Below are 23,017 nucleotides of genomic sequence, written 5' to 3'. Positions count from 1 at the left end.
GCATCTATCCTGGCCCCTCTGTTGACATCAGTCTGGAAAAGGGAAAAAGTACCAGATGAGTGGACCAATGTGATTATAGTGAAGATACCAAAGAAAGGAACTCTCAGTGATTGTAATAACTGGCGTGGTATCACACTTTTATCTGTGTCAAGCAAAGTATTGTATAAGATCATAGTCCAGTGTATATCAGAGGCAGTTGATAGCGTTCTCAGAAAAGAGCAAGCTGTTTTTTGGAAAGAGCGTGGATGCACAGACCAGATCTTCACTCTACGAAACATAATAGAACAGTGCTTAGAGTGGCAACGGCAACTCTACATAAATTTCATAGACTTTAAGAAGGCTTTTGATAGCATTCACAGGACCAGCCTATGGCGCATTCTGCGGGCATATGGAATTCCTTTTCGTATAATCAACGTCATCAAAAGCTTCTATTTCAACTTTACTTGCAGTGTTGATCATAGAGAGTTCAGTTTTGAAGTCAAAACAGGAGTATGTCAGGGGTGTGTCATGTCTGCAATCCTCTTCAACGTTGCCATTGACTGGGTAATGCGGTGTACAACAGAAGACATGCCAAGAGGCATTAAATGGACACTCTTCTCATCCCTTGAAGACCTGGACTTCGCAGATGATGTTGCTCTCCTATCATATACCCAACACCATATACAAGAAAAAAACAACTCGACTCAACGCACTCAGCCAGCAAATTGGACTGAAAATCAACCGCAATAAGACAGCTATCAGGACCCTTAATATTGCCTCACCATCACCAGTCCGGATAGAGGATTATGTTCTCAGCAATGTAGAAACATTCACATACTTGGGCAGCACCATTAGCCAGGATGGTGGAACAAGCCAGGACATCCGGAACAAAAACAATAAAGCCAGGAACATCCTTCAGGAGCTTAAATACAGTCTGGAAATCATCAAAATACAACACCAAAACCAAACTCAAGATTTATCAGAGCTGCGTACTTTCAACACTACTTTATAGTGCAGAATGCTGGGGATTGAGAAAGTATGACATGTCTAAACCATCTTCATTACATACAACCTGCCTCAGAAAAATCCTCCATCTCTTTTGACCCAGAACAATCTCAAACCAAGATCTATTGACACAGTGCAGCCAAAAGGATCTGAGCACCATCACTGCCAGGAGGCGTTGGAGATGGATCGATCATGTGCTTTGGATGGAAACTGATTCCATCACCAGAGTAGCAATAAGATGGACACCTGAAGGCAAGCGAAAACGAGGCCTTCCAAAAACAACATGATGAAGAGCTGTGGAAGCAGAGCTGAAAAACCTGGAGCACAGCTGGGGAACCATTGAAAGACCTGCCAGAAACAGACAGGAGTGGAGGAGCTTCGTCACTGCCCTAAACGCCAGAGGCGTAATAGGAACTTGATGATGAATCCATCTTCATTTTCAAGATGACCAGTGGGATGACTGGGATCAGGGGAAAGGCACAGAAGAGAGCTGCTTGCCAAGTCAGATGGAGGGCATTGGACAGGGAGCCTGGACTGAAGTCTCCTCAAGAGCAGAACAGGTCACATTTCCTGTTGTCCCCTGTAGCAAAGAGGTCAATCATCAGAATGCAAAGATAGTCCTGAGTATGTTTGTCTTTAGCGCTCACTCACGATTCAGCAAAAAATTCCTGCTGAGATGGTCGGCAAGGTGATTCTGAACCCTAAGCAAGTAGTCGGCTATGGGAGCGTACTCTGCCCAATGCAAAACTGCCACAACCTGATTGCCTCTTGGCAGAGCATCCTGGAGTGTGCTCCTCCTTGCCTGTTCGCAGAATACATCATAGTGGTATTGTCGGGTAAATATGTGAACTATTGAGTTCCTGGTATGGCCTCAAAACACGACATGCATTGTAAATGGTCTGAAGCTCCAGCAAATTGATATGCAGAGAGAACTCCTGCTCCCCCCTGTCACGGAGTCACCGGGCAATGCTCTGGAACTACTCCATTCGAAGCCAGTCAGGACTCTGGGGGAGCCTCCTCGCTGCAAGCATACAGTCTCCAGGGCAAGAAGCTTACACAGCTTCGCCCTTCCTGGGTCTGACCTCGGAGCATTCAGCATCCCCTTCTCACACCGTGCACTTCCCACAGTGAGTCCGCACAGGCGGAGCTCCTGGGGAAGCCAGTGGGCCCTGCACCCCAATTCCACAGACAGACGTGACTCTCAGCCAGCCAGTAAAACAGTAGGTTTATTAGACGACAGGAACACAGTCTAAAACAGAGCTTGTAGGTACAGGAAACAAGACCCCTGAGTTAGGTCCATCTTGGGGCCAGGGAGGCCAGAGCCCTGTCTGGGCCCCCCCTCCGTTTCCCCAGCCAGTTCCAAACTGAAACTCTCCAGCCCCTCCTCTGGCCTGTGTCTCTTTCCCAGGCCAGGAGGCCACCTGATCTCTTTGTTCTCCAACACCTTCAGTTGGCACCTTTGCAGGGGAGGGGCCCAGGCCATCAGTTGCCAGGAGACAGGGTGTTGGCCATTCTCTGTGCAGACAGCATCACAATGGCCCTCTAAGGCTCTGCGACAATCACACCCCCTTATCCCACCACCTAGATATTTAAGAAATGCATAGGGGAAACTGAGGCACCCACACAGTATTCAGAGAAAACATTAAGAAGATTCCCACTTCGTCACACCCCCACAGACCTTGGCCTCTCAGTGATCCCAAATAGGCACATCCAAACTGTCGTGGAAGGCAGAGACTGCAGACTGAAAACGATTGGTTGGCAGAAATGCTCTCGAACCTGTAGAGTCTATTAGGACCCAAATTAACTCTATTTTCTGAGTGCGTACCAAAGCAGACTTCCTGATGTTTAGGATGAGACCCAGAAGGTCGAGCGAGCATAGTGCAGTGTTGACATGAGAAAGGACTTCCTCTCTTGGATCTGCCTCTCAGTAACCAGTCATCCAGATATGGGAAGATATGGATCCCTTTCCTTCTGAGATATGCCATGATGACAGCCATGCATTTGGTAAAAAACCCAGGGGCAGAAGAGAGATCAAAAGGAAGCACTGTATACTGGAAATGGCGCTCTGCTACAATGAATTGAAGGAATTTTCGGTGCCTCAGCAAAATCACCACATGAAAGTAAATGTCCTGAACGTGTAAGACAGGAAATCAGTCATTCTGAGACATGGAGGGACAGTCAATAGAGTGACAATTCAGACCCTAATGTATCTGATCTATTTCTTCAGGCTGCGAAGGACACCAAAAAGCACTAGGAACAGAAACCCTGACCCCGGTGATCCGGTGGAACCTCCTCCACCACTCCCAACGCAAGCAGAGAGCGAACCTGCTTGAGGAACAGTATCTTGTAAGAAGGGTTCTGGAAGAGAGATGGGGAGGGATGGAGAGGAACTGGATGGCATACCCTGATTTGACAGTGCTTAGGACCCAGCTGTTGGTGATGACTGAGACGCAAGCATCGTGAAAGCGGGCAAGCCTGTCCTCAAAATGGAGCGGATGAGGGGAAGGGACCAACGACTGGAACACTGCTTTGGACCAAGGAGTCAAAACGGATGCTTGGGGGCATCAGGGAAGGACGTGTGGACTATCCAAACCCTGAACTCAACTGCTTTCTGCTGTGGGATGTATGCCCCTTTCTGGGGGTAATCCTGCTGCCTCATGAAAAGGAAAGGCTGCCCAAATACACACTGAAAATGATACCGCGGTTATCGTTACTGTTGAACACCATAGTGGCGGCTTTGTACTGCCAGTGTATACACTCCCAAGGACTGAAGGGTCATTGAAGGAGTGCAGAGTCTCATCTGCTTTATCTGAAAATAGTAATGGGCCATCGAAGGACAAATCCTCAATGGCCTGCTGGACATCAGGAGCAAGGCCTGAGTTCTGAAGCCAGGAAGACCTCCTCATGGTCACTGCAGAGGCCATCACTCTGGCTGACATATCTGCAACATCTAGCATGGACTGCAAAGAAGTCTTCTCCACCAAGCAGCCTTCGGTGACAAATGTCCAAAACTCCTCCATTGAGGCATCAGGCAGCTGGTCTGCAAATTTAGATATGGCTATCCAGCTGACAAAGTCGTATTTGGACAGCAGTACCTGCTGATTAGCAATTTGCATCTACAAGAAAGAGGAGGTGTAAATCTTCCTGCCCATCAGGTCCAGTCACTTAAGAGTCCTTGTCCCTGGGAATGTATTTAAACCTGCCCTGCCAGGCTCTATCATTCACCGCGGTTACTACCAAGGAATTCGGAGCCGAATGGGAATATAACCTCTCAAATACCTGCGTGGGCATGAAGTAGCGCTTTGTCATGTGCTTAGTTGCAGTTGGTACCGAAGACGGCATGCTCCAGAGGACCTTAGTAGGCTCAAGGAGCGCACTGTTAATAGGGAGGGTGACTGTCCCAGGGGCCAACAGCTGCAGGATATCCACTAACTCGCGGGTGTTCTTTTGGAATTATGCTTGAATACCCAGGAAGGCAGCGACGTGCCACAACAGGTTGATGGCGTCATTAGGCCTATATATGAACCAGAGTTCTTCCATGTTTAAACGCTGTTCTTCCATATTTAACTCTAAGCGGCCTCAAGAGCCAAGGACAGGAATTGGAATGTGTAAATAGTCAGTTACCTATTACGACCTTGCTTATAACCAGGTCCTAAGCAATAATGATGAGGTTTGCATGTTTCTAGCTGGAGGAGGAGTAGTAAACTAGAGTAAATAGGACCCAATGATTGTTTAGAGGAATGTTACTAACAAGCTAGATTTATAGCCCTAGAATGACTTAACGGCTTAAATGTATGAACATGTCTTCGGTAGAAAGGGGAGGGGGAGTGTGGGGGGGGTGATACGGAGGGAGAGAAGGGGGGGCTTGATTGTAAAGTATAAGAAGAGAGAAGCTGCTTTGTTCTGTGTGCTCGATTTGAGATTTGCCTGTCTCCTTGCACCACTTTGAGATCTCAAATAAACCTTTGATTGTTTCTCCACCCCGGTGTGTTTATTGGCGCGAAGCACGCTGGGCAACGAACCCCTGTTGCTTTGCCTCGGGCACCTCTGTGCCAGCAACAAGGTCTTGATGTGCCTTGAAAGTCACAGGGAGGAAGAGCCCGGCACTGCGGCAACATCCAAGGACGAGGATGAGGCAGTTAACTGTGCCAGACTCAGATCCTGCTCCAGCGCTGACAGGCATCAGCAGCATGACTCTGGAGGCTGCTCAAGGGAAAGGTTCACCAGTACCTGGACAACGATCTCTGTTTTGAGCAAGACAAGGAATGGGAGCTCTGCAACTTATTCCACAGATTCCATGGAGGCCACTAATATTGATAAGGCATTGGTGTCCAGTAGGCGCCAGGCTAGGGGCCCCTGGCCCGACCATGAGATGGGCGTGAACCCTGGTACCCACAGCACTCTATGAACAGCCCTTGCTCAGCAACAGAGCAGGAGGAATAAGATCACCACTCGGACACCGAGGAGTCCCAGGCTTCGGGGCATAACAGTGGGGTCAGTTCTAAGGGCGTAAGTAGCCGGTCAGACTCGTCCATAGCCCAGAATGATGAGGGGGCTTATACCAATGGTGGAAATGGTACGGCTGGCAGCAAGTATGCCTCCGCTGTTTCCGGTGCTGGGAGTGGTGTCAATCCCGAAGTCGACATCGGCACTGACATAACTAAGAGTGCCAAGGTGGAGGGCAGTGACTGCTGCCTCAGCAACACTGGCAGTGCTGGTCACATAGGAACTGAAGTAGTTCCTGGTACCAAGGAGGTTGCTTATAAGAAGTCTGGTACCAGCCCCGTTTCTTCTGAGCGTGGAAGGGAAACATCAGGGCGCAGCATCAGGAGACCCATAGGTTCAGCAGCCTGTCCAGCCAATAGGGCTATAAAGGACACAGCCCTGGCAAAGTTCTGGACCAAGGGAGCGGTCAAGACAGAAAGGCAGAGGTCCCTGTTGCCTGATACACTGTGCTGAATCAGCCAGTGCCAGCATCGCCCTCATCGGTACCGGACTAAAAGGACACCCTCGGGCCAGAACCAGAATAAATGGTACAGGGTTTCTGACCTCCCTGCATAGTGTCGGGGAGCAGCTGACAGGACCTGCTCCATCCCATGCACCAGCATTCACCACATGTCGATCCATGCTCCTTCTAAAGGAGGGAGACAAGCCCCCACAGGACCTGAAGTGGCATCGCTTGGTTTTATGTGACCTTTTCCTCAGCACACATGATGGGGAACAAGTCTTCAATCTCTTCGGAGAGGCGCTAGCTCCAAGAAGCGAAGTGGCAGCACTTTCCGAATCCAGGGGCGACCTATGATCTGATAGGGGCCTCGGTACTGAAACAGTCCACATGGCATGTTTGAGCAGGTGCTGCTTCAGATGGAGATTCCTCGCCACTTGAGTCTGTTTTGTGAACAATCTGCAAATTGAACACTGCTTCTTAACGTGGGCTTCACTTAGGCACAGCAAGCACCGTGTGTAGGGATAGTTAGTAGGGTTCGCCCCACCCACACAACAGAATGTTTAAACCCTGGTGAGGGCATCATTAGGAGACAAACTGCAACTACCACTATATTGGGGTACTAATGAACTATGTAGAACGAGAAAAAAAACTAACTGAATAGAGGATTGTGAGGCTGAAAACCACACAGAGCTCCAACTCCAGCCACAGGTGGTAAGAAGGAACCGAAGAGGGGTCAGGGCGGTGCTACAGGGGAAGGGCTACGGCTACAAGGCGCAAGTGCCGCCCCTGTATGGATACTGTTAGGCAAATTCTCTGGCTCCAGCACTCTGGGCACAGACACCTAAATGAAATACGTGGCTGCATCTACTCAAAGGAGAACTGTTGGTTTAATCAATGTGAAGAAAGAAAACTTCTTTTCTTTTTCAATTTCAGTTTTTGTACACAATTTAAAAATGAAGTTTTAAATATATACTTTGGCAAGTGAGTAGCTACTGTAGACTAATCACTGTGCTGCATTACGTGAACAGTTTCTGTCTCTAAGTTAATCATGACTGTACATGCTCCAGATATAACAATGCAAAGAGGGGGAAAAAGTGTGGTCAATCAACTTCTAACTACACTCACTTTTAGCCAATATACATAGTTAGAGTTATATTAGCCTTGTGGCCTACCCTGCATTTTATCCCCTTGGCATACATGACTGAACAGGGTATTAATATTAAGTTCAAATAGCCTTGTTCTACTGGTTCATGTTTCAACCCAAAAATTATTTAAAATGTAGATTTGCATGTTAGTTGTTTCAATTTACACTTCTGAAAATATACCTTGATTCCAAGAGTCCATGGTTTGAATTCATCACTCTTTTCAATTTCTAGCGGTTCAAGCAAAGGTTCCCACACACCAAACATCTCATTATAATAATGCACCTAAAGAAATATAAAATCATCAGAGTACTGAATTAAGAAAAGATACACCTTAGCACCAACAGCAAATAATAAAAGATGCTCTATAGACTCAAAAAGAAACATCAAAATAAGACATTATAACATGTTGTTTGTTTTCATTATATTAGAATATAAAAAACCTTTAAGTAAAATTAAAATAAAACATGAAAAAACAATGGGACTGACATCCTGGCCTCAGCAAAGTCAATGGGAGTTTTGTCACTGACTTCATTGAGGCCAGGATTTCACCCTAGCTGTTTTCCACATATAGGCAGATGAGTCTTTGAATTAAATACACTTCTACCCCGATATAACGCTCTCCTCAGGAGCCAAAAAAGGTGAAACTGCGTTATATCGAACTTGCTTTGATCCGCCGGAGTGCACAGCCTGCCGCCCACTCCCCCCCGCCCCTGGAGCACTGCTTTACCGCGTTATATCTGAATTCGTGTTATATTGGGTCGCATTAAATCGGGGTAGAGGTGTCGTTTATTTTAAAGAAATTTGATGTTCGTCATCATGGACTAAATTCCACCACCGTTATTCAAAATGAATAGCACATTATGTCTCAAGTAGCCCCACAGAAATCAATCAATGAGGAGTAAGGTTCTAAATATAAATAAAGGTAGTAGAATCTGACTATAAAGGGAACTAGAGACAGAAATCTTTTACTTATACAACACAAAGCAAGCATGGCCCATAAGGCAGCAGCACAAACTTCCCCATGACCCAATTCCACATAAATGTGTCTCAATTCTAACCAATAAGAACCATTAGGGTAAGTTCTCTCTACATAGCCATTTCTACCTTTGAGAAGCATGCCAATAGAACCACTGGGATGTGGATACACGTCAGTATAAGCTGGACTAAAATCACCAACCTATTTCATGCAGGTTATTAAACCACCTCCTGATAGCAACAGATTTCATTTTCTACTTACTTTTCCAGTTCTAAATATGAATAAGTGGCCTAGAGTGAAAAGTTCTGTATCCCATTAGCAAATTCTCTAACCCAGGGGTTCTCACAGTCTTTCATAATGTGTAATGTCTTAAGAGATATTGTCTCAGGGACCATTTCCTATCCTGTTCATAATTATGCTACATCCATTTGGCAACTATTATAATTGCTTATGTGGAATTATAATACTGGGAAAACATTCATTATCTGTCTTTAATGCAATAAGTGTTTTGTGTTTTTGGAAAAAGTTGGTCATACTTTCCACTTTTATTCTTTGTATAGGGCCAAATCTTGAGCTCAGTGCACAACACAATTAGCAGGGCTGAATACTGGGTACATGGTGCAAGGGCTCTTCTTCTCAAGGCTGTGGATCCAGTTTGTGGAAGATATTTTAGCCAAATGGATTTAAATAATTTTGCAGGCATTCACATGCCCACCGCACACACCCAGAAGAGGAACGATTCGTGAAGCAGAAAATTCTGACCAGTGAATACACATTTCATTTATAGCCTAGGATGCAACAGTAAACTGCACACAATACTTTGAATATATATCTGCTCTCATCTGAGGATCTCAAAACACACCATTAAACATTAATTCTCACAACCATCCTGTGAGTCAGATTAGTAGCACCATCCCTAGTTTACATTTAGGTAAACAGACTCTCACAGATAGAGATATTTAGCTATATTTACATAGCAAGTCAATGACAAAACCTAGACCCCAACTCTGGTATCCAGTTTCCTGCTCTAGTTGGTATACACAGTACTCCCTATTTAATCTAATGGAAGTCCACATTAGTCCAAGTTTCCCCTTAAGTCTCAAAGGAAGTCTATCCATGTGGGCTAATGATTAAGGAAAGAAAGGTGAATGAAAGTGTTACAAGACAGGTACAAATCTCAAGAATGAATATTATACCAAAATGTCAATGTCTAATGTAAAAACACAAGAGAGAAAATTGTATAAGTGTTTTACATTATACTACTGATAAAAAACATTTGACGCAACCAGACTAACATGTTTCCAGCCCTTATGGTTGTGAAGATAAACCTGAAAACATGAAGTAAGTCTAAATTGATACCACAATACCTGGTCAACCTTCAAAAGCACCATATGATGGTGATATGAGTAAGGCTAAGATTTTGTCAAGGATATTTTTAGTAAAAGTCATGGACAGGTCACGGGCAATAAAGAAAAATTCATGGAAGCCCATGACCTGTCCATGACTTTTACTAAAAACACCTGTGACAAACTGAGGAGCTGTGGAGTCCCCACACCACCTTCGGCGGCTGGGCAGCTGCGGGGGCCCAGGCTCAGAGCTATGGGGGCCCCCACCATCTGTGAGGGCTCAGAGCTCTGGAGGCCCCTTCCGCCCAGAGTGGCAGGGTCCCTCTGCTGCCAACAGTAGCTGGGAGCTGCCAGGGGCCCGCTGTAGGGGGTCCCTACTGCCTGTGGTGGCCAGGAGCTGCGGGGCCTCCCACTACCTGCAGCGGCCGGACCTGCTTGGAGCTCCTGGGGCCCCCACCACCAGAGACGGCTTGAAGCTTTGGTGCCACCAGTGACAGCTGGGAAGTATGGGGAACCCCACTGTCCGTGGCAGGCCCCTGCTGCCTGTAGCTGCTCGGAGCTCCTAGGGCCCCTGCTGCCAGAGGCAGCTCAGAGCTTTGGGGCCACCAGTGGCAGCCAGGAACTGCTGGGCCCCCTGCTGACCGTGGCAGTCAGGAACTGTGGGGGCCACCCACCGCCCATGGTGGCTCATAGCTCCCAGGGGTTGCCACCCGTGGTGACCAGGAGCTGCAGGGGCCGCTGGTGGCAGCCCTGAGCTGTGGGGCCCTCTGCCACTGCTCGGACATCCCAGGCCCCCCTGGAGGCAGCTCGGAGCTTTGGGGCCACCAATGGCAGCCGGGAACGGTGAGGCCCCCCACCACGGCCAGGAGCTGCGGGGCCCTCTGCTGCCCAGAGGGCCAAGGGCCCCCACCATCTCAGGAGGTGGGGGTACCCCGCAGCTCCCAGCCGCCATGGGCTGAAGTCACAGAGGTCTCTGGAAGTCATGGATTCCGCAACCTCCGTGACAAAATCATAGCCTTAGTGATGAGATGCAGCCAGGCTACCCCACATCCTTCAATACATTCTAGTCCAAGAACAGTGCAGGGGAAACCCCCTCAATCCCTCTGAAGGGGAATGTGGCCACAGGTACCCCCACTGCTCCCCTAGAAGGCAGAATGGAAAATTCTTACTGACAATTTCATTTCTGCTAATAACATCTCCCAAATTTCTGGATGTCTGGGATGCCCTCCTCTCTCTGCAGCTCACGAGGCAGATCAGCATTTGGACAATACATGGTTTGGCCATTCCCCTTACAATCCAGTTTGCTGCCAGATGATGTTATGAAAGTTGTACAGCTTGAGAATAACTCAAGATAACAAAATAACTATGTACATTAGACCAAAGTTGACAGTCATATGGTAACGAATCCACTACATATCTCACCCTGGCTTCTACGCCATTTAGGGTGGGTAGAATTGTAGGAGATGCTATCCGAAAGGAAACTATCAGTAAGAAATTTTCTGGTCTGCAGCCCAGTGTCTCCCACAGTTCTGGATATCTGTGAAGTGGTGAGCAGTGAACAGATGTAGGGAGAGTTATGAAACAAAAGTTTGGTAGAAAAGTAATATCCTCCTTTTTGCGAGCTTGCTGAAAAGTCTATTGGTTCTGGGCCACCACCTACAGTGCCTTAATGCCAAAGGAGGCCAATGAGGATGACAAAGTCCATCTTATAGTGCTTAATGAAGGTGTTTGTGTGACGGAATACACCCCTGAATACACACCCTATGCCCTACTGTAATAATCTCTGTACAAAGTATGTCTTGTAAGGTATCATTTGAAAACTCAATTTGCTGATCAATATTGTTCTGGCCAAATATGTGTGGCAACATTGTATGTGAAGTTATAAGATTACCCTGTATGATGCTAACAACACGTTCCAAACCCCACAGCCCTGGCCAAACAGAAACTGGCAGATTTGTCCTAAACAAAGGAATTTGTGCTTTGCTTAGTTAGCATTTAAGCAGCAAATGGAGTCATCACGCAGGAAGGGAAGACAAAGGAAGTTCAAACAGGTGAAAAAAACATCAGGGAATATCCTTCCACACAGTTTCTTTGCTCCTGATTCTCAGGGGGATATGTTTTTCAAGAGAGGGACTGAAAATATAAAAAGGAGGGACAAACACCCCAAGGCACCCCTCTCTCTCTCTCCCTACCCATCACATTGACACCAACAAAGGAAGCATTAGTTGGATACTGAAAGAAGGGGTCTTGACCTAAGAAGTTTGATCACTAAAATGGCTCAAAGCATGTGGTGAGGAAACTCTGCTTTGAATCTAATGTTTGTTAAGGCATCAGTAAATACTTTATTTTTCTTGTAACCATTTCTGGGTTATGCCTCATTGCTTGTACTCACTTAAAATCTCTCTCTTTGTAGTTAAACTTATTTTATTTAATCCAGTGTTCAAACTGAAGTGTCTGGGTAATTCCATTTGGGGTAACAAGTTGTATGCAAATTATTTCCTTAAAGGAATAATGGACTCTATATTTGTAAGAACAGATACTACACTTGATCTTAGCTCATAGAGCCGAGAAGCGATTTTCTATATTTGTACTGTCCAGTAGAGGGCTGAACAGTACAAGACATTTTTCTGGGGGGAAATCTGGGACTGGAAGTGTGTTGGGGTCACCCTGAATCATAATCAAGGCTGGTAAGAGCCAGAGGTTGGCCAGATGGCTGCAGCACACACACAGACATAGCTGGGAATGACTAACATACTAGAGGCTGTTTGTGAGCAGTCCAGGTTGGAGGCTGAAGCAGCAAGGCATAATAAAGGGCACCCCAGGTTACAGGGGAGGGGTGACACAGCTACTCATTAATCTGGATTGTACATTGGTATGTCACAGTTAGCTGTTGACTAAGTAGTTGCTTTGCAACTTTCTGAGATGGACACACCTGCTCATTTTGCCCACAAAATTGCAAGGGATCTCATGGAACATGTCTTGATCTCTTACGGTACAGGAAACCCTGATGTCTTGTTGGCTTACACAATACATAGTTTAATATGCCTAGCAACGAAGGATGTGGAAGTTCTGAATCCCTGGCATTTTGGGTGGAAAGACACAAATAAGGAGTCTGATCTTCTTGTAGAACCTGTATGTTTAAGATTTTCAGCACTCTTCATGCCTCATCTTTTCAGTTGGATGTTATGGATTTAGACAGAATGAAGGAAGCGCGACCACTCGAGAAACATGAAAGGAGGAATTTACCTTAGGAAGAAAGGATTCTGGTGTCTTGAACATCACCTTGTCCTCATAGAATGTGCAGTAAGGCTCCTGTATAGAGAAGGCTGCCAGCTCCGACACTCACTTGACAGACATGACAACTACTAAGAAACAAGTCTTACTGGAAAAATAAAAGGCCAACACTAAAGTCAGAGGCTTGAAGAGATGACTTGTCAGAGCCCTCAAAACTAGCCAAAGGTCCCATTTTGGGAAGAGTGGCCTGAGTTGAAAGTGGGAAGAGTTGGAAGGAATCTGGTTACCTATGCCAGGAAGCCAGAAGATCCTGCCAATAACACACGAGTAAGAGCAGAGACCTGATGCATGATACTGGTTAAAGCCTTTGTCTATGTCTTCTTGGAGAAAGTCCAGAATGGTTGGAATTCCAGGATTTCTGGGATTGAAAGAATGGTCTCTGAATTCTCACCCACTAGGTCCCATTCCCTTTGGGAGGGGGCTTATTAGAAGCCCTGCTTCTTTCCACAGGATGCTCAAGACCCACTTGGGAAGAGGGGAGGGGAGACTTGTGGGCCTCACAAATCTGCCCTCTTTGTTCTGCAGGAGTCCTCTGGGATTTATCCCCTCAGTCAAGTAGTCAGAGTCTTCCTCACTTTTAGAGCCTCTCCCGGCTCTGCACTGGGGACCCTGTCCATTTTTCCCTGTTGGAATCATGGCTGCCTTGGTGGGTAGGGGACTCCATCTGCCTATCCCACTCACAGCCTTGGGATATAGCAGAGTTAGGGATGGAAGGCTGGGCGCAGGCTGGGCACAACTCACCATCTGCCAAGCCTGGGAAGGCTGCCTCACAAATAGAACAGTGATTTGATCCTGTGCTTTCTTGGCTGCTCTGTCATGACTGTATGGGGCAGAGTATCTGGCAGCGAGACACTGCTGCTGACACTTAGGGTAAGTTACACTCCCAAAGCGTTAACTGACCCAGTAAGGAGGAGGAATGCTGAAGAAGGAGAACACTGCTCCCCCTACCCAAAAATTGGTCAGAAAAAAACTAAAAAAGGAGACGGGTAGGAGCAATAGAAACCACCGTCCACTGCTGTGAACACAGAGAATCTGGTGGCAAGCAGAAGCAGAGGGCACATGGCCAGTGTGTGCAGCACCAAAATGCTGATCTATCTCAAGCAGCCTAGACATCCAGAATTGTGATAGATGCTGGGCTGCAGAAAGTGGAGGGCAGAGCCAGCTTGGGGCCCAGAGACTAAAGCAGCTATATCAATAGGGACCTTGAGATAATGATTATAGACTTTCTACAGTTTTTACGCTGGATTCTCCCCTACACTGCTGATCGGCTGGTAGCAACATATCAGTGTTCTTTTGGTACGTTGCTCGTAAGTGGTTATTGCTGTTATGGGGAGTGTTGACAATTCACAGAAAGGAAAGTGTTCACAGGGGAAATGTTGCTCATAAGCAGTGGTTGCTCTTTCAAGACGTTGCTGCAAACAAGCATCTACCGTACTAACATAACATTTGCAAACCACTCTGCTTGTAGGTTATGAGTAAAGTTTTTCAAAGTACTAAGGGTCAGACATTTTAAAGTATTTACGTGCCTAAAGATGCACACAGGCACCCAGTGGGATTTTCAAAAAAGCACTGATGCTTAACTCTTGCTGAAATCAAAGGGAGTTACATATCGACGCACTTCTGAAAATCCCATACGCATCTATCTGAATTTTTATGTGCCTAAATATCTTTAACAATCTGGTCCTCAATCCCATTTTTAAAAGTGAATTAGGACACTAAATCAAGTCCCACTGATTTTCAGTGAGACTTAGGAGCTTTTGAAAATTGTACTCTACATCTCTTTCTCCCATTATATGTCTGTCCTGTCTATGTATGTCCCAATCCCACAAACACTAACTTGACTTTAGTGGGACTACTCACAATTATGAAGTTAAGCATGGGCATTGTTTGCCAGAGTGGGGCATTATATTATAAACTCTTCAAGGTATGGATCATCTATGTTTGTACAGAGCGTGGCAGAATAGGGAACTGATCTTGGTTGAATCTATAGGCATTACAGGAATGCAAACAAACATAGCAAAAAAATCCATGCTCAAATATAGTTCCTATCTAAAATAACTGATGAATTTTATGTCAATAAGTATTTTCAATTATGAGCCACAATTGCGTGTAGTGTGAGGCGGCTGGGAATGAAGGGTAGTAACTTTGTGATAGAATAAACTAACATTGTCTGTGAATTTAGGGATTGTTGCTCCATAACTTAGGGTTGTTGCAGTGAAGTACAAGGACTCTGCAGATAGTGAACAATGGAAGGTTGTGCTCCACAAGGCACTTCCCCCCCCTGAAGTTTAACTGCTAGATAAAAATATCACCTTTACTTGTCAAAAGTTTCTTTCATAAGCCTTGTCTAAGTAACAAGTCAGTTTCATAATCGTTATTACACCTGCTTTTGGGAAAAGTTTCATTATATTATATCCTTACCTCCAGTTCAAGCTGGGAATGGAGGTTGATGAGCGTACTCCAATTTTTGACTTCTCCGGAAAACGACGACTTTGCTAAAAGCATAGGTACCGTTCTGTGACCAACTCCAGCTTCAAGAGTTACAATGACTGATTCAATTCTCATATTTAATGTCTCCCCTGTGAGAACCAACTCAGCTACTGTATTTTTATTTTCATTTTCATTTGACTTTTCAAGAAACCACATTTTTAATTTTTTTATATCTTTCTTATCCCATAGGTCTGGAGGAATTGGACTAATCTCTTCTTCTGAAGTCTCTGTAGTTGGAGAAAGTGCCGATGTAATAGTAATCACTGTATTTATGATAATGGGTGAAACCTATGAGGGGAAAAAAATTGATTATTCAGTGCCGTTGGGTATATGTAAAAAACATGGAACTGGGTATATCAATAACCACTTTTTAAAGTAATCTCTTGAACTGACTAGTTACTGCTTTCAGTTTCAAAATTATAATGAATATTTGTTACAGCACCGGATTGTTTCCTTTTTGGGACTGACTCTCCCTCATTTTAGCACTCGTATGCTTTACTTCTCTCTCTCCATACACTAAAGACAGTTCAGACTTGCTTTGGGGTTAAGCCATGCCCCTTCTGTCTGCCTTCCAGAACAGCTTTCAAATATGTGTAAGACTGAAACCTCTAGCTAGTAACCTCAAAACAACATAACTGTGTACATGCTTCAGAGATGGGGCAGACAGGAAGAGAGTTCAAATCCAGAAAATAATTAAACAAGTCTTCCAGACCTTTTTCCCATTTCTAAATGTAATGTAGTGAGCAGTATGGAGAAATAATCGTGAGGGAAAGAAACAGGTATAGATGACAGAAAATGAGTTTCCCCTTTCTCAATGACAATGCTTATGTAGTTTACTTTGGGACTATTTCCTGCCAAGGGATGCTTCTGTAGAAGAAAAAACAGATCATACCTGTAGTACTTAATAAAGGCTTTGAAAAAAGACTAAGTAGAGCCTTGCAGATTTCTTTTGTGCTGGCCAATATCACCCATCCCATAAAACTGGAGAGGAACCTTCTGAATGAGTTTTTATCCCCTCTGAAATTGGCCTTCACAATGCCATGCAAGTTGTTGGTAATTAGCATTTTTGCACTATTACAGATAACTTGGATAGCTTAATAAAAGAAACATTTCAGATAAGAAAAACTTGATTTTCTAAATTTGATTCAAGTAAGTCTCAACCACTTTTCTAGTGTCTTTTTTATTCCACCATTTTTTTCTTATGGCATTGAGGACTCAGACAAAAGGAAGACAACAATCTCTTGGAAAGTTACATTTACCTTTGTCAAGAAAAGTACGGGAATGAGGATGACAAACACTGTGGAAAACATAATAGGGCTTGTCTAAGACTGATATCTCAGTGGTCCTTTGAGGTGAAATAATGGCCAGCAGAAAACAGGTTTTTGACCGACAGATACTAGAGTGAAATGGAAGTCCAAAGAGGAGATTCAAGGGCCTTAAAAACCACAGAAAAGTTCCAGGTTGAACAAATGAGCCAGTTTGCTTGTTTTGACAGATAAGTAACACCAAGAAACCAGATGACCCAAGAGTGATTTAGAGGACCCTGCGTTTATGGTACTGTAATAACAAGGTCTTAGAGCATGTTTTCACAAAAAAATTGACTTTTATTATTAAAAATACCATTTTTGTTAAAACTGAAATATTTCAGAAAAGTGTGTGTTTTGATGATTACCAAAAAATTTTCAAAACAAGCATGTTTCTGAATTCTGAAATTGTTTCAGAATGTTTTATTTCACTTTTACATTAGTTTTACATAGTATGCATTAGTACCACTGACATGTCATAATATAACATTTTATCTTCTTTTCTAGATTAAAAACATCTTCTTGTTTGTGTTGTCATGAAATAATGTCAGACTAAATTCTGAAAAAACCTTTTGGCATGTTCCAAAATGAAATTTCAAGCAGCTTTACAACACGTCATGATTTTGCAACAGGGTTTCAAGCTCAAACTACAGCTGTCCATTAAGGATTACAATAATGTTCTTATGACTGCTTTCATAGAATTGAGGTTTTTGCCACTACTACAGAGATTCTCAAACCATGATATGTTCACTTGGAAGTAGTGTGCTGTAACAGGGTGATCTCTCTCTTTCAAACGGTAGTGGAACCTGGGGCTAGCCAACCCCTAAATTCATGGCATGGCCCCTTTTAAAAAAAAAAACAGCTATTCGGGGGATCAGCAGATTAACAGAAGAATGGAGGCCAGGTGTTAAATCAGCTTGCTACCTCCTTAATATGATAAAACCCAGCTGTTAGGTGACCCCCAAGAGGGGAGAAAGGGCAGAGAGCTGGGAGAAGAGAATTACAGAGAAGCACAGATTCAGGAGGACAGGCCCCTGGAATGGGAACCAGAAGGGAGAGCGATGGGCTAGAGAGGCCTCCCTGAACCACAGCCCAGCTTCAAGAAGTATGGCTGTGGAATCCCGTAAACATAAAGAAGAAGCTGAGTGTCCAGGGAACAGAGCAGGTGGTGAGTGGAAAAGACTCTCCAACAAGGCCGAGGCCTGCAATGAGACTGACAAAAAACCCTGACTCAGGGGGAACTGTGAATCTGAAGCCTTGGAACATGGGTGAATTGGAGCTGAAGCTGCCTACTGCCCAGGTACAGCCCCTTACTTCCAGTGATGATTTACCCCATCTCTCTATCCCCCACTCTGAGCCAACACTGTCCTTTGACATCCACCCACTCACACCACCAGAGCCCCCAGCACTCCAGCCACAGCCCCTACCCCTCAGTCTAAACCTCATGTCCTCTAACTCCCACCCCCACCCCGACTCCTTTCTCTTCTAATTTCCTTAAGCATATCCCCAACCAGCCAGATCACCTTAATAGGCACACACACACACATATTCCAGGGACATAGCCCAAGCTTTAGTTCATCACAAGTTTTAAAATCCCATCCGCCTGAGACTCTCTCGTCTGAATGCTTTGGCATCACTTATGTTAGTCCATGTGGTAGTGAAAGTTATGTATTTGGGAATATATGTGATCCTCAACTATGGATAAGTGAATAACTAGCAGTGGTTTTAAAAGAAATTATACTGAAACACAAAGGTCTGTTGATGAAATAGGCAGTGGTATGAATCAAAACCTGACTGAAAAAAATGAAGAAATTTCAGGCACTGCTTGTTGGCTTCCTGCTACAAAGCAATGAAAATATAACATTGTTAAAAAGTATGATCCTAAGTACCTATCATTTGGATTTACTTTGAATGCTGAAAAAAGTGAGCCATGGGCTTAGTGCATCATTTGCTATCATCTGTTATCCAATATTCAATTAAACCTTCCCTACTCAATGTTACCTCAATAGAAAGCACAGCTCTTTAGAAGACAAATATCGTGGGTTTTTGGTTTTTTTGTTTTGTTTTTTAAAGGTTTGAAAGACAGCTCAAGAAACAAAACAAATTACCTCTCTATGCAATATTAATGTAAAGGCCCTGATAGCATCATATCAGGTAAATCTGAGGATTGCTCAAAATGGGAAACTTCATACTATTGGTGACACGCTTGTGTACCTGCAGCAAAAGACACTTATCAATTCCAGAGGACAAAGCTGCAAAACAGCCTGATATACTATTGTTTGATAAACAAACAATATCAGGAAGAATTCAAGAGATGGCTTTTCAACTAAAGCAAAAGTTCATAGAATGTGTAAACAAAATAAATTATTTTAATTGAAATTAGATGCAAGGAGCAATATCACTAATTTTGCTCAGTTTCTTACATGGTTTGATTCAGAAATTACAGTTAAGAACATAAGAACGGCCGTACTGGGTCAGACCAAAGGTCCATCTAGCCCAGTATCCTGTCTACCGACAGTGGCCAATGCCAGGTGCCCCAGAGGGAGTGGACCAACAGGCAATGATCAAGTGATCTCTCTCCTGCCATCCATCTCCACCCTCTGACAAACAGAGGCTAGGGACACCATTCCTTACCCATCCTGGCTAATAGCCATTAATGGACTTAACCACCATGAATTTATCCAGTTCTCTTTTAAACACTGTTATAGTCCTAGCCTTCACAACCTCCTCAGGTAAGGAGTTCCACAAGTTGACTGTGCGCTGCGTGAAGAAGAACTTCCTTGTATTTGTTTTAAACCTGCTGCCTATTAATTTCATTTGGTGACCCCTAGTTCTTGTATTATGGGAATAAGTAAATAACTTTTCCTTATCCACTTTCTCCACATCACTCATGATTTTATATACCTCTATCATATCCCCCCTTAGTTTCCTCTTTTCCAAGCTGAAGAGTCCTAGCCTCTTTAATCTCTCCTCATATGGGACCCGTTCCAAACCACTAATCATTTTAGTTGCCCTTTTCTGAACCTTTTCTAGTGCCAGTATATCTTTTTTTAAGATGAGGAGACCACATCTGTACGCAGTATTCGAGATGTGGGCGTACCATCGATTTATATAAGGGCAATAATATATTCTCAGTCTTATTCTCTATCCCCTTTTTAATGATCCCTAACATCCTGTTTGCTTTTTTGACCGCCTCTGCACACTGCGCGGACATCTTCAGAGAACTATCCACGATGACTCCAAGATCTTTTTCCTGACTTGTTGTAGCTAAATTAGCCCCCATCATATTGTATGTATAGTTGGGGTTATTTTTTCCAATGTGCATTACTTTACATTTATCCAAAGAATAATTCTTTAAAGTTAAAGAATAATTCTTGTTTTGAGAAGATTTGTCAAGATGTACAACAGCAGAATAAATTTTTAAACTGAGTTTATTGCAGGAAATGGTGTGGAGTGAGAAAACAGTGTCAAGTGTGTGCTCTGATGGAGCATGAGAAGTGACTAAAATTTGGCAGTGTTTTGACAAAAATTAAATAAGTGGTGTCCAATGCTAAATTTACTCACTGAAATATTCACTGCAAGGCACTAGTTGCCAAAACATCCCTGTTAATCAGAAAGTTGTTCAGGATCCTACTGTAAAGGTGGTCATTTTTATTCAACCATGAGCACTGAACTCACGTTTGCTTTTGTTATGTGCAATGAAATGGGAAGTGCTAATGCATGGGAAGGTGCTGACTTGTCTCTCTGAACTCCATTCAGAGGCACACATTTTCCTCAATTATTTTAGTTTTGAATGTGCTGATTGCTTTCGGATGAATTATAGCTGTCAAGACTAGCCTATTGAGCTGACTTGTTTTGTGTGTCAAACTGAATGCCAGCTTACAGAGAATGAAAATTATACTTTTTAAATGTTCACAACAAATCAAGAGCAATGATAAAGAAAAGACGGCATGAAAAGAAGAAGAGAAGCTGCCAATGACTCCCAGCTTTGGAAAGTTTCCTCACTGAAAATTACTTGAAAATTCATCATGATCTCACTACTGACCATAAGAGAACACTGCCTTAATTTGGTTACCAAGTTTAATGAATATTTTCCTGACAGTGTAACAAATGAGAATTAGATCAGGGATTCATTTTCAATACAAGGCACCCTGTCAAATGAAAAGTAAAAGCTGATTGAACTGTCATGTGATGGTGGACTCAAACTCAATAAAATGCAGCTCAGAGACTTTTGGATGAAAAGAAAAAAGGAGTTTAGCCTGATACTGGACAGAGATTTGGAATTTTTGATGTCCTTCAGCACTATGTAGCTCTGCGAGATTAATTTTTTTGCTCTGGTGGCCATTAAAAACAAGTAAAGGATGCATCTCAGTGTAGGACTGGATCTTCAGTTGAAGCTCCCCAACATCTTACCTGACATAAAGCAACTATGTTCTATGAAGCAAGAATACCCTTAAAATTGTCTCGGAGCTACTCAAAATGTTTTGTATTTTCTTCATTTACATTTTGTAAAAAGGTAAGCATAGTGAAGTTTGGCTTGTGTTCAACTATATTCCTGATAAGAATTAGCAGGAACTCTGAACTGAAATTTGATAAATTAAAAAGTTATGCCACTGATTTGCTTCCATGACATACCAAAATATATCAAGAAGTCATTTAACATATTTTTTCTTATAATCTACACGAAGACAAATTGTCATCACTTCTTCATTGTGCTTTTTGATTCACTGTCTCAAAACCTCAGATGATTAAAATAGATGTTATAATCTAACATTTTAGGCTTCCTTAGGCATTTGAGTCCAGAAATACTTAAGCCTAGTAAGGCCTAAAACAAATGCGTACAAAAAGGATAAATTTGCAGATGGTACCTCAAAAGTCATTTTTTTAAGAAGGTGGTTCATGAAGCAACAAAGTTTGGTAACCACTGCTCTAACAGAAGTCTTGAATTTTTTTTAGCATGGACTGAGGGTGAGAATGGTTGGAGTGAGGAAAGAAGTACATCGCCCAACCTGGAGTATCCCCCTTTTTGTTAACACTCCCCTTTCAGTAATCAGGCTCAAGTAGTGCTTCCTGTTACAAGAGCTCCAACCTTTTAATGGATAATGTGATAGGCACTGTGTGAGTTTCACTAAGTTGGAGAATCATGGCTGCCTTCACCATCTGACAACTGTGATTACTGTTTCCTCTCACTTATCTTTTGCTTCTCAGATGTAGCAGTTGCATGATGAGGGAGATAAATGTACTCGGTTTGGCCAACATTAGTGTAAGATCATTCATTCCAAGTGTCCTTTGGTTTACTTCCCATATGAAAAAGAGCTTTGCTGTGGCATTTTTTCTGGATGTGAACAGATCCACTATTGATTGCTGAAATTCTGAGACATTATCTAGAATATTTCTTGTTATTTATTTTAACACAGTTTACAACCATCATGCTGCCCAAACCAGAAGTCCTCTGTGCACATGTTTCCAAAGTGTATGAAAATGGGGATGGAATGCAGAAAGCAAACCAGACAAGCCACCTAAACAGTGACCAATGTATTATGCAATGGTGATTGTAGGATTATTTGCATAACTGAGGTTACATCAAGTGATTCCATTCCACAATGTTACTGAACCATTGAAAAATTAACACAACTGCAGCACACCACTTGTCAACCCAGAAAATTCTCCCACTGATGCACAGGTGATCAACGTGGCTCTCTAAAATACATACACAGGAACCAAATCTGAGTGGGGCATGACCGTAGCACAGTTAAAACAAGAGCAGGAAAAAATGTAATTTCTAATAACTTGGTGGCATGGCTAAATCTTTCTTTTCACAAGCAACTATACCTTGTGGAAATAGGTTTGGACAAAAATCACCCTATCATATGAGTCACCATATAAAAATGAGGTGACATGACTGCAGTACATGTGAAAGGCTTTTTCTTCTTTTGTTTCAATATAGTAAGCAACAGGAGATGCAAGACTACGAAATGTGTTTAGACTGTGTTAATTTTAGTTACATCAAAATTTTAAAACAAAACCAATAACTTTAAAAGCCAGTGGGGGAGGAGGAGAAGGAGGAAGACAGGACACAAAAACTACATTTCAACTTACCTTTATTGTTAAGGATTTAATTGATAGGTCAGCCATTTGTGGATTAGTACCTGACTGCACCATTTTGAAGAAGAAATCACAAGGCTGCAATACCTGAAGAAGAAAGAATTCATGGTCAACTCTAAAAATATATAGTAACTGGAGTAAAAATACATGCTTAGCTAGAAAAATATCTCCTCTAATATGCCATTAGGAAGATTTAAGGGAAAGAGTTACTAGTGATAATTCTGTTGGTTCTTTAAAATGAAAAACTTGACTCTTAATATTAGCATCCCTTCTGATATGAGAGAACAGAAACAAAAGCGAATGGAGCAAACAATATTTCAGCCATAATAGACTGTTGCTCGCTCAATATCAAAAGTGAATGATAGGGAAAAAGTACCCATTCTTACCAGAAAATGTCCATTCTTTGAGTAGTAAGATCCACAGAG

At 43.3% G+C, this 23,017-nt stretch overlaps 1 protein-coding gene and 1 pseudogene across 1 annotated transcript in view; both read right to left on the bottom strand.

Moving 5' to 3' along the window:
* VPS13A (vacuolar protein sorting 13 homolog A) overlaps positions 1–23,017 on the bottom strand; it is a 286,528-nt gene that overhangs the window by 108,023 nt on the left and 155,488 nt on the right. The window contains exons 40-42 of the mRNA XM_065406641.1: positions 22,587–22,679; positions 15,115–15,471; positions 7,258–7,359 (exon numbers count right to left, since the gene is read on the bottom strand). Coding sequence (XP_065262713.1) covers positions 7,258–7,359; positions 15,115–15,471; positions 22,587–22,679 — 552 coding nt within the window. The remainder of the gene's footprint in view (positions 1–7,257; positions 7,360–15,114; positions 15,472–22,586; positions 22,680–23,017) is intronic.
* On the bottom strand, positions 11,868–11,975 carry LOC135880750 (U2 spliceosomal RNA; annotated as a pseudogene).

This window comes from Emys orbicularis, chromosome 6, assembly GCF_028017835.1.
Source record: "Emys orbicularis isolate rEmyOrb1 chromosome 6, rEmyOrb1.hap1, whole genome shotgun sequence".
Taxonomy (NCBI): domain Eukaryota; kingdom Metazoa; phylum Chordata; order Testudines; family Emydidae; genus Emys; species Emys orbicularis.
The sequence above is the reverse complement of the archived record's forward strand: the minus strand, read 5'-3'. Positions and strand labels throughout refer to the sequence as shown.